At 37.8% G+C, this 15,029-nt stretch overlaps 1 protein-coding gene across 1 annotated transcript in view; it reads right to left on the bottom strand.

The window, feature by feature from the left end:
* inavab (innate immunity activator b) overlaps positions 1 to 13,236 on the bottom strand; it is a 38,544-nt gene extending 25,308 nt beyond the window's left edge. The window contains exons 1-2 of the mRNA XM_085775694.1: positions 12,961 to 13,236; positions 282 to 410 (exon numbers count right to left, since the gene is read on the bottom strand). Of these exons, the coding sequence (XP_085631820.1) occupies positions 282 to 336 (55 nt within the window). The 5' untranslated portion in view covers positions 337 to 410; positions 12,961 to 13,236. The remainder of the gene's footprint in view (positions 1 to 281; positions 411 to 12,960) is intronic.
* Between the last annotated feature and the right edge of the window lie 1,793 nt (positions 13,237 to 15,029).

Below are 15,029 nucleotides of genomic sequence, written 5' to 3'. Positions count from 1 at the left end.
GGGGTTATGGCAATGGGCCAATTTGCCAAAATGTTGAACTATCCCTTTAAACAGAGATCCTACATTACGCTGAATTTGCTCATTGAACCATAACAATAAATATTCACAATCAGAAGTATTCACTAATTTTTTATCAACAAAATAACTTCAGTTACCACAAATACACACAAAAAGGTAACAAAACCTGGTGGTTTCCTAGAACCAGGTATTGGCACCGTATCTGTAAATAAAAGGTAAAATGAAAGAGTTCCCATCCATAGACTATAAGTTCAGTGTTTTACCTGAGTGGAGGATGATGCCGCTGTCGGTGTCGCTGATCTCTCCGTTGACTTCCATCTCCGCCGATCGACTTCTTCTGGTTGTTTCTTCTTCAGTGGAGGTCAAAGGTCAGTGTCGGGGTTCAGCATGTCCTGCAGGAGGAGGACGAGACGATGTCATCGCTGTTTCATGAAGTCAAATAAACGTATAAATCCTGTCGCATTATCTTGCAGTAAAGATAAGGACTGATCGTTTGTGACAACATTTTAATACTTAGTGTTAAATCTGCATCTGTTTATCTACTGACGAACTCTGATCAATAAGCACCTCAGCATCAAAAACTCTACATTAAATTTAAGAAAACATTTATTTTTATTCACTAAATGTGGACGTCAACTCAAGATATTGCTGCTTTTTATCTGAAAACTGATCAAAACTGGATTTTGTGGTTATTAAAGTAAACTAAATCCGACATAAAAGGTCAGATTCTACCAGGGAAAATGAAGATTTTATGGCGAATAAACAACATTTAACATTTCTTCACACTGCTGCTGTTTCATTTCATAAAGACGTCCTTGTGCTTGATAAAAAAAAAAAAAAAAGAAGGTCAAACCAGGACTCAAACTCAAGAGTTGAACTTCAGTTTTTTAACGCCTGCAGCGTCGAGGAGGGAGTTCAATCACAAGACGAAGGAAGATTAAAAAAAACAAAACAAAACAGACAAAAATAAAAACACCTGAATGTTTAAAGGGATAGTTCAACATTTTGGCAAATTGGCCCATTGCCATAATCCCTATAGTCATAGCAGTAGGTTTGTTACCTTTAATTGTCGGTGCAAGCTATTTTTAGAACGGTGGAGCAGAGCCGCGAGCTGCTCAGAGCTACGCTACGGAGGCTCATGGGATTTCTTGGTTTCCCTCATCAAACTCATCAAATACACAATCCAACAACTCCAAAACGCTCTGGTGGACAAGTTGTGACATTCACCACACTATGAGATAATAACACAACGTTACCAGACAGAGTTGTTTTAGAGGGAAATACAGAGACTGCTTGATGAGAAACTGTCCCTGAAGGCAACATGCATCAGCAGTTTTGCATGTATTTCCCTCTAAAACAACTCTGTCTGGTAACGTTCTGTTATTCTCTCATAGCGTGGTGAATGTGCAGGTCACAACTTGTCCACCAGAGCGTTGTGGAGTTGTTGGATTGTGTATTTGATGAGTTTGATGAGGGAAACCAAGAAATCCCACTAGCCTCCGTAGCGTAGCTCTGAGCAGCTCACGGCTCTGCTCCGCCGTTCAAAAAAATAGCTTGCACCGACAATTAAAGGCAACAAACCTTTACTGCTATGACTATAGGGATTATGGCAATGGGCCAATTTGCCAAAATGTTGAACTATCCCTTTAAAGCGCAGCTAAAAACAAGCGGTCGTCGTCAGGCTGCAGAGACAAAAAAAACAAAACAAACAGCACCAGACGACGATGATCCATGACTTTAATCCTGTGACCTGTTGGTTCAGTGATTCACCTGTGACGTTTCCCTTCGTCAGGCGGAGTCATCGTCTCTCCCACAGAGTGTCCACACACACACACACACACACACACACATACATGTCACTAATAGTCTGGGGAGTTTCCTGTGTGTGTGTGTGTGTGTGTGTGTGTGCGTGCGTGCGTGTGTGACTCCCTGTTAGTTATTTATTTAGTTTCGTCCCTGCTGATGTCACATGGCTTCTGTTGTAATCGCCCTCTGATAAAGTCGCAGCTGTAAACGCCATAAACGGGTGTCGAATAATAAAAAAACTGTGGTTGATGGATCATTAACCAGGAGGAGAAGACTAAAGAATGTGGCATTAAAGGCATAGTTCAACATTTTAGTCAGATCCTCCTCCTCTCACCATAATCCCTATAGTCCCACAGCAGTAGGTTCATTATTACCTTTAATTATCTGTGCATGTTGTTTTGAGATCGGTGGAGCAGAGACGTGAGCTGCTCGGTGAACACAATGGAGGACGACGTGCATGGTATTTCGCTTTCCCCTCATCAAATACACAATCCAACAACTCCACAACGCTCTGGTGGACAAGTTGTGACCTGCACATTCACCACGCTATGAGATAATCATGTAACATTAGAGAAAGAGTTGTTTTAGGCAAATGCAGCCGGAACTACATTCAGACACGGCTGCTGGGCGGAGGGATTTTAAAAGCGCAAAGTAGTTCAGAGTATTTGCTTCACGTGTCGTAATGTTACATGATTATTATTATACTTATTATATATCATCTCAAAACAACATGCACCGATAATTTAAGGTAATGAACCTGATGCTATAACTATAGGGATTATGGTGAGAGGAGAATTGGACAAAATGTTGAACTATCCCTTTAACAATGTCAGCGAGCATCCTGAATAAAAAAGGCAAGAACCTGAAACTCCTCCACACAACAACAGTCTTCAGTCTCATGATGACTGAGTCTGGATGGTTCACAACCTCCCTGACAACTCACAACTGTGTTTACACAATGAACACAAAACAATCTATGGAGCTGACACCAGAAAGAACACAACAACAACAACAACATCAACTCTCTGTGGATGAACAGACATCCACTATATCTACTTTATCTACTTAATCAGGTAAAAGCCTCATTGAGACTGAAAATCTCAGTTTTAAGTGTGAAAACATAAAGATTTCAACACAAAAACTGAATTATTGACAAATGATTTCCCTTTTTTTGTTGATAAATGGACAAATAAATCAACTTGAGCCTCTTTAGACATGTTCAAATTGCTCTTTTTAGAGGCAAATCCACATGATTCAAATATTAGTAATGATAGTTTTGTTTTATAGATTACGTCACATCATCTAATTATCAACACAGCTGCAAACATTAGCTCTTCCTCTCCTCTTCACAGTCTCATCACTTGACTGATCGGTTAATTGATTGATTCTGATCTAAAAATCCACATGATGATCTAATATCGCACTTTAAATATCAAAGACAACAATATGTGAGTTTAAAAAAACAAAAACTGAAGTGTCCATTGTCCAATCATGTTATCTTGTATTTTATCAGAGCGAAAACATCAAAAATCCTCGGAAAATCCTGCAAACTTTGATCCTCCAGCCATCTGACTGATGCACAGTGTGGATCTGCTGCAAGTTTCAGATTTTATTTTATATATCTTTACATACATTACATTTCTTCTTCTGTGCATCATTACCATTATGAAATCCATAGATTACAACATCCACTAAACAAACACTGAGGTGTGGACGTTTCCATGGGCATGAGGGTCGGTATGAAGGAATGTCCCCCTCTTTATTCTAAGAGTTAAAGTCCAACAACAGAGAATCAATGCGACCACGCTGAAACCATCAATATCTGAATTAACTCCAAATATTCTCTGACAGCCGCTTTGATCCGCATCAATTTAACCAGATGGATTAAATTATTTAAATATATATATGATAAATCAATATGGACGACAACACAACGTGTGAAGAAAATCAACTTACTTTGTGAGAAACATGTTGAAAACTGTAAAAAGAATAAAAAATAAAATGTCTATAAATCGTCCCTGTGAGTGTTTTTTTTCCCTCCCGGAGTTGAATGAAAGTCACCGTGTGGAAGTCTGGACAGGAATGAGAGACTCGCCCACTAACACAAAGTGCAGCCTGGTGGGGAGGAGGAGGAGGAGGAGGAGGAGGAGGAGGAGGAGGAGGAGGAGTCTCAACACTTGAGTCAGGATCATATAACGCAGCAGCACTCCCTCTCCCTTCCTCTCCAGTCGTCTCACTCTGAAACTGTGTCAACAACAAAAGGCAAAGAGACTTCACTTTAAAACTCCGATCGGTTTCCTGGTGTGGGCGGTGGCGGCCGCACTGACACATCTGACTGTGACTGATGCTGCTGCTGCTGCTTTTATTTTTTTATTTTTAGACTTAAAACATGCTGAACAAGCTAATAAAAACGTACAAGGTGTAGCTTTTTGGATAAGGAGGAGCCCAAACAAAACGTTGTCTTGTTCCAATGTTTTATAGACTTGACAATAAATTGATTAATTACAATATTTGACAGATTGTTCACTAATGATGCTTCTGTAATGAGTTTATCTACATGTTGTGGATAAAACTTGTGTTTAACTATGAAATGTGTGGCAGGATATATAATATAGAAGAATAGTCTTTATTGTCACTGTACACAAATTGGACAATGAAATTGGTTAGCAAGATGAGCCATTCAAAAATATCTTTGAAGAAAATGTTTTTTAAAAGCATTAGATTTGTTCAAATGTACATTTTGTAGTGGGTTTAATGTCATTTGAAATGACATTTGAAACATTTTTAACAATGACTGAATGCCCCTGAAAATGTCAAATGATATGACCACAAAAGAATGATCAATATTCAATATTTGATCCACCTACAGTTGATTTAAGTGTAATTATAAAAACATATATTTTCTTCTGGATACATTTGAAATAGATTTTGTTTTTGCTGTGTTTCTATATATACATTTTAATGCATTTAAAACACTGAGCAGGACTGATCCTAAAAACACCTCTTCTAAATAATGTGACCAATGATGTAAAATTTGTTAAGAAACATAGTGTTACATTGCAAAAGTGAATTACATTGATTTATTCCACATTTGAGTCCAAATTTATTTTCCTGCACTAGTCACAGTTTTATGAAAAAACACTGGTTACACCACTTGACATTGGGTTTCATCACGTCATTAACCCTTGTTCAGTTAGTCTAATATAAGTCTAATATAATGCTGCCATCACCGGTTATATTAAACTCTATCACTGCAAATTATCCTGTTGCTCAGATTTAACGATTTTAGATCAAAATATTTGAGATTAATTATCAGGTTTTAAAAGTTATTTACCAGTTTTCATCTTTTAACTGATCATGAATGCGTCTTTAATGCAGGAAATTGTCAGGAAAATCTTATTAAATGTAATAATTTATAAGTAAAACAAGCTTCATTGGCTTCATTACCGGTAAACAATACTGATTTTCACTGCTTATATTTATATCCTGGATGCCAGTCAACTTATTTTAAGTAAAAACATCATTATAATTCACTCACTTTAACCGATTTACACTTAAATTTGTCATTTATTCAGTGCATTTTCTAAATATTGTGCTGCAGTGAGTCTAACTTGCCCTAAAAAAACAGACTTATTTCTAGACTGAATAAACCTATTTTAAGATTTCTTGTCCATAAACTAGAAATACAGACAGTTTAATTGGAATTAAGGCATAGTTTCTTCAGATTTAGTGTTTTTTTCTTGTGTTTTTAGCTCATTGTGTGCTTTTGTGAACACTATAAATCAATGAAAACTACTGTGACAGTTCAGCTCTGCATGTTCAACCGGCCTGTGTGCTGCGCGACTGCTGCTGCCATCTCCTGGCTGTTCGATTGATAACCAATTATAAAATTAATACAAATTCACAATTCAGTCTTCTGTCTCTGTAGCTTCACTGTGTCCCTGTCTTTCACACCCAGGATGTCGGAGCTGAGGTCCTTTAGTGGCCTGCAGCTAAAAAAGAGGAGGAGGAAACACATGTTGGTGGGAGAGTCGTCATGATTTACAGACGCCCGGCCGCCGGCAGCACCTGCTCGGTCGCTGCATGGCTCGCATTCATTCTGAATCTCAATATTCATGTTGGATTTCCAGGAATGTGGCTGCACAGACACTCAGGAGGGCCAAAAAAAAAAAAAAAAGAAAAAAGAAGAAGAAGAAGGACCTAACAATTCCCAGACACTGAAGAATCAGATCCTAGACGACACGAGAAAAACAGAAACGAGACAAAAAGCGGAAGGTTCTCGGTTCTGTAATTTCTAACCTGTTAGCGAGATGCCAGACATGTAAACATCAATGGATTAATCAAATTTGTTGAGCTACAATAAATAAAATCAATCATTAATCGTTTTGCTCAGAAGATTCCTGCTTCTTCAGTGTGACTGTATCTGACGGTAAACTAAATATTGTTTAATTATCTGACATAAAACAAGATTTTTGAAGATGTCAACTTGGATTTTGGGAACTTTCACAATGTTTTTTTTCCAATATAACATACTAAAATTTTATGAAAATAATAATCTTTTTCTCAGTAACTTGTTTCTTGCAAAATAACAAATATAATTGAAAATTTGTTTATACTAAGCTGAAAACAATAAAGAATGAACACTGGATTTGTCTCAGTGCACGTTATATGTCATTATTTATTCATTTATTTATTACATTTTCACACTCAACACTGATATATATTATTTTATTACATATATATTTACGTTGTTTCTGTTTTATTCCTCTTTGGCTGCTGCTGCGAAACAGTAATTTACCAGTTTGTGATCAATTAAGTTTATCGTATAACATCTTAACACATCTTATTGTATTGTATCACAGCTTATTGTATCACATTGTAACATATCGCATCTTAGTATATTATTGCATCATATCGTATTGTATCACATCTTGTCTTATCACATCTTTTTGTATCTTTTCTTATTGCAGCATAAAGAAAAACATCCGCTTTGTCAAACTACTGCTTCCATATTTAACATTTCCATAACAGATGATCAATCGCTGCAGGAGAGTATCTTAAAGGAGCTTCAACCAATGAGCCGCTGCATGTTGGGATTTATTGCAGGACCCGTTAACTGAGAAACTGATTGAAAGTATAAATAAGAAGGTCTGGTTTGTTTAGGTCAAAAGACTTTGTGTCAACACAGACTGCACAGCAAAAAAAACAAAAAAAAAACAGCTCAATAACCACAAATCTGATAAAAGGGAAGTGAAGTCAGACCGAGTACCAACCGAGAAACCAGTGTAATTTCCTCACATCATGGGAAAGTGCTACTAAAAGGTAAAAACCGACACTAATATCAATAGCATGAGTGAACTGTGAACTGAGAAAAGATCACCTAAGTTTTAAAACCTACATTTATCTCGACACAATCATCATATGAAACCTTCCTATGAATTCTAAGTCATATCACGAGTCGACTTCCCCTCGATCAATAACGTCGTCAGTGAGTATGAATGCAGCGTTGTGTTATGTATATTTGAGGATGAGTTAAACAACTTCACACTGTAAAACAAACTTTGTAACAAACTGTGTAACAAAATATAAATACACTAAAAACTCAAAACCACTGTCACCTGTCACCACCAACTACTGGTAAAATGTCACCACAGAGCTTCAAACAATATCACAAAAACATCGTAAAATACTTATATTTCAGATATAATATTTAATCTGTATTATATAATAATATAATACAGATGTTTCAGTATATTGAATTTCTATGCTGTAAGATGTTATATGTTAAAATTGATACTATTGATAATATGTCTGGAAACCTTTGGATGCCTTTGAGAGTTAGAGAATTAAAAATAAAGATGCAGATGTTTGAACACAGTTGTAATTATGCACAGCAGTCATTACTGTGCAAAAATCAATCTCAATGTGCAAAACTGTCCAAACCGAACTTCTGTATTATAAGAAAGAAGTATAATAATATATATATAATAATAATGCAAAAGAAAACAAGTTCATATTCGAACAGCTGCCAAACATGTAGAGAAGCCGATTTATTAAGTGGTTTCAGTGGTTTCCAGAGCTGTAGGCTCTATAAATAGTACATTTTGCTATTTTCAAACTAACAGTACAAGAGTTTTTCTAAACATTGAAATATATCTTGTTTACAGTCTCCCAATAAATCACAGTACAGTGTCATCATGCAAAAGTTTGTCCCCCCCTGGTCCCAAATGTCTGTTAATGTGTTAAACAGTTCATCAAGTGGAAGATGAAATGATCTCCAAAAGACATAAAGTTAAACATGAAACACTCTTTTTCTATATTTTAATCAATATCAGTGTATTATTTTAGTTTTCTACAGTTTCAGAGTGAAAAAGGGAAACAAAGCAGCAGCCTGCAAAAGAATGGGAAACCCAGGAGACTTGAGCACTTGAGAACTTTGACCAAGGTATCAGACAAGAGATTTACTATTTACACACTGGGATAGTTTACAATGTCAGTTTGAACATGGAAAAGATGAAAATAAAAACAAAATGATATAGTTTAAAATGTAAAGTGAATGTGTTGTGAAGTGAGTGTTGTAACATTGTGTCTTTTGGAGATCATTTCATCTTCCACTTGATGAACTGTTCACATTAACAGACATTTAGACAAACTTTGGCATGATAACACTGTATCAACTCTACCAATGAATCATAATATACCGTCCATATCATATCGTATTGTCACATTCTCGCTGTACAACACAAACACGCGGCCGGTGCAGCAGCAGCAGCCAGTTGGTGGATGTCATGGGTAGTTTATATAAACCAGAGTTCCCTCAGAGACAGAGAGAGGCCTTTGTGTCGGCAGCCGAGCAGCTGGCATAACAAATTCTTCAAATGTTCTTGAGTCCTTTTTATAAGTGAAGCTGCAGCGAGACGGCGACGACGTCTACGAACCATCAGCTGCTGAGGGGAATCACACACATTTCCCTCCCCGAGTTTTTTTTTTTTTTTTAAATGCCTCTCCTCCTCCTCCTCCTCCTCCTCCAAGGGGCTAATGGATCATTTTTGCAGGTTATGACGCTTAAAGGGATAGTTCACCCAAAATTGAAATGTCACTCATCATCTCCTCCCCCTCATGTGGACTAAGGGCTGGGAGAAGTTTCAGAGTCCTCCGTGGCTTCTCTGAGTTACAGGGGGTCTCGGCGCAGCAGTGCATGTCCATGTGATGGTTGTGAACGGAGCTCACTTTTCTTTGTCCAAAAAGACACACCAAAAAACATCCAAATACCTCCATAGTGCTCGTCTGTAATGTCCCTCTTGTATTGAAGCCCCAACATGAGAAATTGTTCCGCCGGTCAGTGCAAATTACGTGAGATTTGCACTGACACAGGCAGAACAGTGAACCGAGACACTGGGAGCTTCCGCTACAAACAAGCTTAAAACATAGACTTATTTAATTTTTTTCGGAACAATTTCTCATGTTGGGGCTTCAATACAAGAGGGACATTACAGACGAGCAGCATGGAGGTATTTGGATGTTTTTTGGTGTGTCTTTTTGGACGAAGAAAGTTGGTATCCATTCACAACCATTATAGACAAATACTGCAGCGCAGACCCCCACGTAACTCAGAGAAGGAACGGAGGACTCTGAAAATTCTCACAGCCCTTAGTCCACATGAGGGGGAGGAGATAATGAGTGAAATTTGAATTTTGGGTGAACTATCCCTTTAAAAAATAAAACAGAAAGTCAAAACAACTGCCGTTCCCATCTCCTCTCCCTCTGCAGCCCTGAAGGCTCTAATTGAGAATAATAAAGATGTGAAATGAATACTGTGAGCATCTGAAATGAGCGAGCGTGCAGCCGGTGGTGAGTCTGATGTGGACGGCTGAATTACAGGTTTGTGGCGTGCGCCGTATAAATCACGAGACCTGTTCTAAACTGAGACCTATGTGGCTTCAGAGTGAACGAGCGCAAACACATCAAAACCGTTCTCAGACGCAAACTTACTACTTAAAGGAAGCTGCTTTTTAAATAGCTTTAAAAAAAAAAAATCATATTGTCCCTGACAGCAGTTACTATATCTTTATGCTCCTTTAGCTCCGATGAGAAAAAAAAAACCCAAAGAACTTTCACTGCAACAATGGTTCATTAAATTGAAATAGTGAGTCAGTCCCGTGCATCATTTTATGACTCTAAAAGTTGAGCTTGATACTTTTGATATCTATTGAAACTTGAGAGTTAAAAATAAATATATTCAGTTTTGACGTCCTAATGCACTGCAGTTGATAAACTAAGAAGAGATATTCTGCATTAAAAGAAAAAACTTCACAGAAATAAAATAAATCATGAAGTTTTCCCCAATGTACGGTGGCCCTGAAGGCTCAACTGTCCTTGGACTGGTCCCTCGCTTTATTGTGACCGGTCCCTTGTATTATTGTGACTGGTCCCTCGTATTATTATGTCCTCGGACTGGTCCCTCGCTTTATTGTGACCGGTCCCTCGCTTTATTGTGACCGGACCCTCGCTTTATTGTGACCGGTCCCTCGCTTTATTGTGACCGGTCCCTCGCTTTAATGTGACCGGTCCCTCGCTTTATTGTGACCGGTCCCGCGCTTTATTGTGAACGGTCCCTCGCTTTATTGTGTCCCCAGACTGGCCCCTCGCCTTATTGTGACCGGTCCCTCGCTTTATTGTGTCCCCAGACTGGCCCCTCGCCTTATTGTGACTGGTCCCTCGCTTTATTGTGACTGGTCCCTCGCTTTATTGTGACTGGTTCCTTGTATTATTGTGACTGGTCCCTCTCTTTAATGTGAGTGGTCCCTCACTTTATTGTGTCCCCAGACTGGCCCCTCGCTTTATTGTGACTGGTCCCTCTCTTTAATGTGAGTGGTCCCTCACTTTATTGTGACTGGTCCCTCGTATTATTATGTCCTCGGACTGGTCCCTCGCTTTATTGTGATCGGTCCCTCGCTTTATTGTGACTGGTCCCTTGCTTTATTGTGACCGGACCCTCGCTTTATTGTGACTGGTCCATCTCTTTAATGTGACCGGACCCTCGCTTTATTGTGACTGGTCCATCTCTTTAATGTGACTGGTCCCTCGCTTTATTGTGACTGGTCCCTCTCTTTAATGTGATTGGTCCCTCGCTTTATTGTGACTGGTCCCTCTCTTTAATGTGACTGATCCCTCGCTTTATTGTGACCGGTCCCTTGCTTTATTGTGACCGGACCATTGGATTATTGTGACTGGTCCCTCGCTTTAATGTGACTGGTCCCTCGCTTTATTGTGACCGGTCCCTCACTTTATTGTGACTGGTCCCTCGCTTTAATGTGACTGGTCCCTCGCTTTAATGTGACTGGTCCCTCACTTTATTGTGACTGGTCCCTCGCTTTAATGTGACTGGTCCCTCGCTTTAATGTGACTGGTCCCTCTCTTTATTGTGACTGGTCCCTCCCTTTACAGAAACACTTCTGTCTGTCGTGCTATGAGTTTTTGAAGCTCATCAAACTGATGAAGTCGTTTTCTGAATTTGTAGCATGTTTGCATCTGTGCATGTGTTTTGTTTTGTTTTTAATTTGCAGTGCTTTGAGCTCTCAGGGCCACCGTACATATCGTTTCTTATAAAAAACTATTTTGTTAATTCTTTAAACTTCATTAGATATGCATACTGTCCAGCTGCGAGCATGCAGCGCTGCTAAATGTGGATGCACGCGAGGCGGCATCAAAAATTCCCTTCAGCTTGGATTTCACAGTTCCTCTCATATGCGACTTGTTCTACGTGCTTTTCTGTTGAAAGAGGATGTCGAGAGCTCATTACTTCTCTGCTGGTAACAGAGCAGTCAGGTGTTTATGGTCCCTTTAAACTTCGGTTTGACACGTTTATTAACAGGAAAAAAGAAAAAAAGATAAAGAGCTTCTGTCTCTTCTGTTTTTGTTATTGTTGCTATGCAAGTGTAGGCAAATTTACACATTAACAGAGGTGAACTATATGACAGGTAAAACATCTCACAAATAACTACACAACTACACAAAAATGCATAATTGAAGTGATCTATAACGTCCAACATGTTATTTCCAAACATAACAAATGTGTTTTGACGCATACAAAGCAGTGGGTTTTAGTTGTTTTTGGAGGGTAACAACATGTTGAACCTGCATGAAATAGTTTAAAACTAATGAGAGACTGTTGGATGTTTCTCTAATATAAAAATCTTTCTATATCTGTGACAGAGGATTAAAACAGTATCTAAACGTAAACAAACTTGTTTTTTTTAACCTGTAATAGTTTGTTAAAGAAGCCTATTATCATTAAAAACTTGTCCAAAAACGTAAGAATAAACTCACAGGTGACTTCTGTTATTGTAGATGAGCCAATGCAGGTAGATTTACACAACTCAGAAAAATAAACAGGTAAATCATCTCTCAAAGATAAAAAAAAAGCATATACAGGGGTATTTCTCCAATATTTCCATCCAGACACTCAGTTAGCTTCATAAAGCTACTAGACCTCAACTTTTTCAGGAGTTTGGCAAACTTTAATAAACTCGTTTTAGTTGTTAGCTGAACATGCATGAAAAGGTTTAATTAAAACCAATGAGAGACTGTTGGATGTTTCTCTAATATAAACATCCTTCTAAATCTCTGAGTGACAGATCATAATCTAATAGTAAACAAACTTTTTTTTTTTTTTAACCTGTAATAGTTTGTTAAAGTAGCCTGTAACTGTAATGCCAGGTTTCTGACTTTAAAAAAAGTAAGAATAAACTCACAGGTGATTTCTGTTATTGTAGCTGAACCAATGCAGGTAGATTTACACAACAGAGATAAATAAACAGGTAGAACATCTCCCACAGGTAAAAATAGGTACCCACAGGGAGAAATACAGTGGTATTTCTCAACTTCTTCCATCCAGCTGCTCAGGTAGCTTCATAAAGCTGCTGGGCCTCAACTTTCAGGAGTTTAGCAAACTTTAAAAAACTTTTTAGTCGTTAGCTTTCCCCCTAAACGTTCTCTCTGAGTCTTTCTGCAGCATCTTATTCTCAAAAGCTACAATAAGTTCAATAGCACTAAACAACCAAACCATTTCCGCTGTTATATGCACATACAGTTTGTTAAATAAAACGTTTAATGTCATCTCTTTTTTGCTCTTACCTTTGCAGCTAGTTAGCATTGTGAGCTAACCAGTTAGCATCGTGCCTCTTGTGCATCCTCACAGCTCCCAGATTTCAGCTGCCTGGAAGAGTTTTTATTTCTGCTCATATGGACAAAAGAGCTGAAGAAAACATCAACAAACCGTCCGATTACGTCTCTACGACCCAAACCAAGTGAAAAAGAGGAGGTACACACTCCAAAAATCGCGTTTTAAAAGCGGAAAACTGGACTTTTTTTTTTTTGCTCGGGAGGCTCCAACTCAATAAAAGTAAAGCACTGCTGTGGTGCGTTCAAGCGCCGTCGGAAATATGAACTTCCCCTAACAACATCAAACGTTTACCATGGTAACCGCGTTTCCGACACGCGATTTTATTTACACATATTAAAAGCGAGTTACAGTAACACGCAGAATGGAAGTGATAAATAACAACTCAGTTTAAAGATTTAAGGAATTCGTGATAGTGTCATCTCAGACTTTTTGTTTAATTTGTTCTTTGGCTGTTCTTCATTTGCAGATATATGAATAGAATGATCATCTATTTTTAAAAAATCGACAACAAAAAGAGAAAACAATAAACACCATGTGAAATAATCATTTAAAGTGTTGATTACGGTATGTTTTTATTCACTTTTAGTATCACTCAAAAACACTTTCAAGTTACATTTACCAATAGCAGCGAGTGGTAGTCGCGGAAGTTACGAGTTTAGTATGGCCAGTGAACGCATCAAAGAGGATCGACTTCTCCGCTCTGCTGCGGTGTGTGTGTGTGTGTGTGTGTGTGTGTGTGTGTGTGTGTGTGTGTGTGTGTGTGTGTGTGTGTGTGTGTGTGTGGGCGGTTTACGGTCAGAGATGATGCAGGACGTCTGGTCGTCATGTTTGTTTACTGGTTATTTCACAATATATGACGTCAAACTATAGCTTCTTTTTTTTCTTTTCTTTTTTTAAAGTTTCATTTTCTTCTAATAATCAATGATAGAAGTGTTTTTGAAGTCGCCCCAAAGTTACTCCGTGTCCTTATAGTTTCAGACACCAGAGGTCAGCAGCGCGTTGCACAGCCCCCACTAAACCAGTAAACCACATGACACGTCCCTGAACACACCACAGGCCATAAAACACTGTCTCTTACATTATGTAAATGAGACAATGAGCCATAATAATGAAAACCACTTTACAGCTGACATACATACCAAGTATGAAAAAACAACAACAGAAATTCAGCTCATGTTGACAAAAGCTATACCACACAGAGTAGGCTATGAATAAATTAAGATAACATTATCACTTTAAATGTTAAAAGTATCAATAATTAGGGTAATAATAAAACATATATAATAATCCTGATACACATAAAACAATGTGAGTTGAAATAAAGGTATTTTCTTTTTTGGCAAAGTGAAACATGCACAAATCTGGTGAGCTTGATACAACATATATTTTATATAGGCTACTGTATAATAAGCCTACATTGTGCACTGTAAAACAACAATATGTTATAATTAGAATTAGAATTACGATCCTTTATTGTCACTGTCAACATTGTCACCAACATTTACTGTGAAAATACGTTTTAGCAGCTCCACATGGCAGTAGTACAGTAAAAAAAATAAAAATAAAAATGAAATACAAAATGACTTACATCTACTGTGCAAATTGCAAACAGGTACAAATCACTCTCTCCAATAGACAGTCGACTAATCAAATGACAGACAAGTCATCATCACAAGTTCTTTCTTGAATCTGAAAGTTATGAGTAATAATGTCCGACATGTTTCCACCGGCAGCAGAAAAAGTGTCTGTTCAGATTTGTTAACACATGACGTTTGCTGTCAAATCTCTTTTCTGTATCTACATCAAGTGGGATGTTTCCAAATATATCAAATATGTTTTAATGTTTTAAAGAATGAAGGGTTAACTCTTAGCTTTTTTTTCTTTTCTTTAAGGGTAAGATGCATAAAATAGTTCAATTAAAATCACTGAAAGACAGTTGGGCACCTGAACATTCATAAAACCTCACACTAACACATTACAATAACATTAAATCCTGTCTCAGTCAGTGTTTATTTTAATA

Source organism: Trachurus japonicus, chromosome 5 (genome assembly GCF_045865225.1).
Source record: "Trachurus japonicus isolate A0001 chromosome 5, Traja_1.0".
NCBI classification, from domain to species: domain Eukaryota; kingdom Metazoa; phylum Chordata; class Actinopteri; order Carangiformes; family Carangidae; genus Trachurus; species Trachurus japonicus.
Note: the sequence above shows the minus strand (reverse complement) of the source record. Positions and strands in the feature narration are given on the sequence as shown.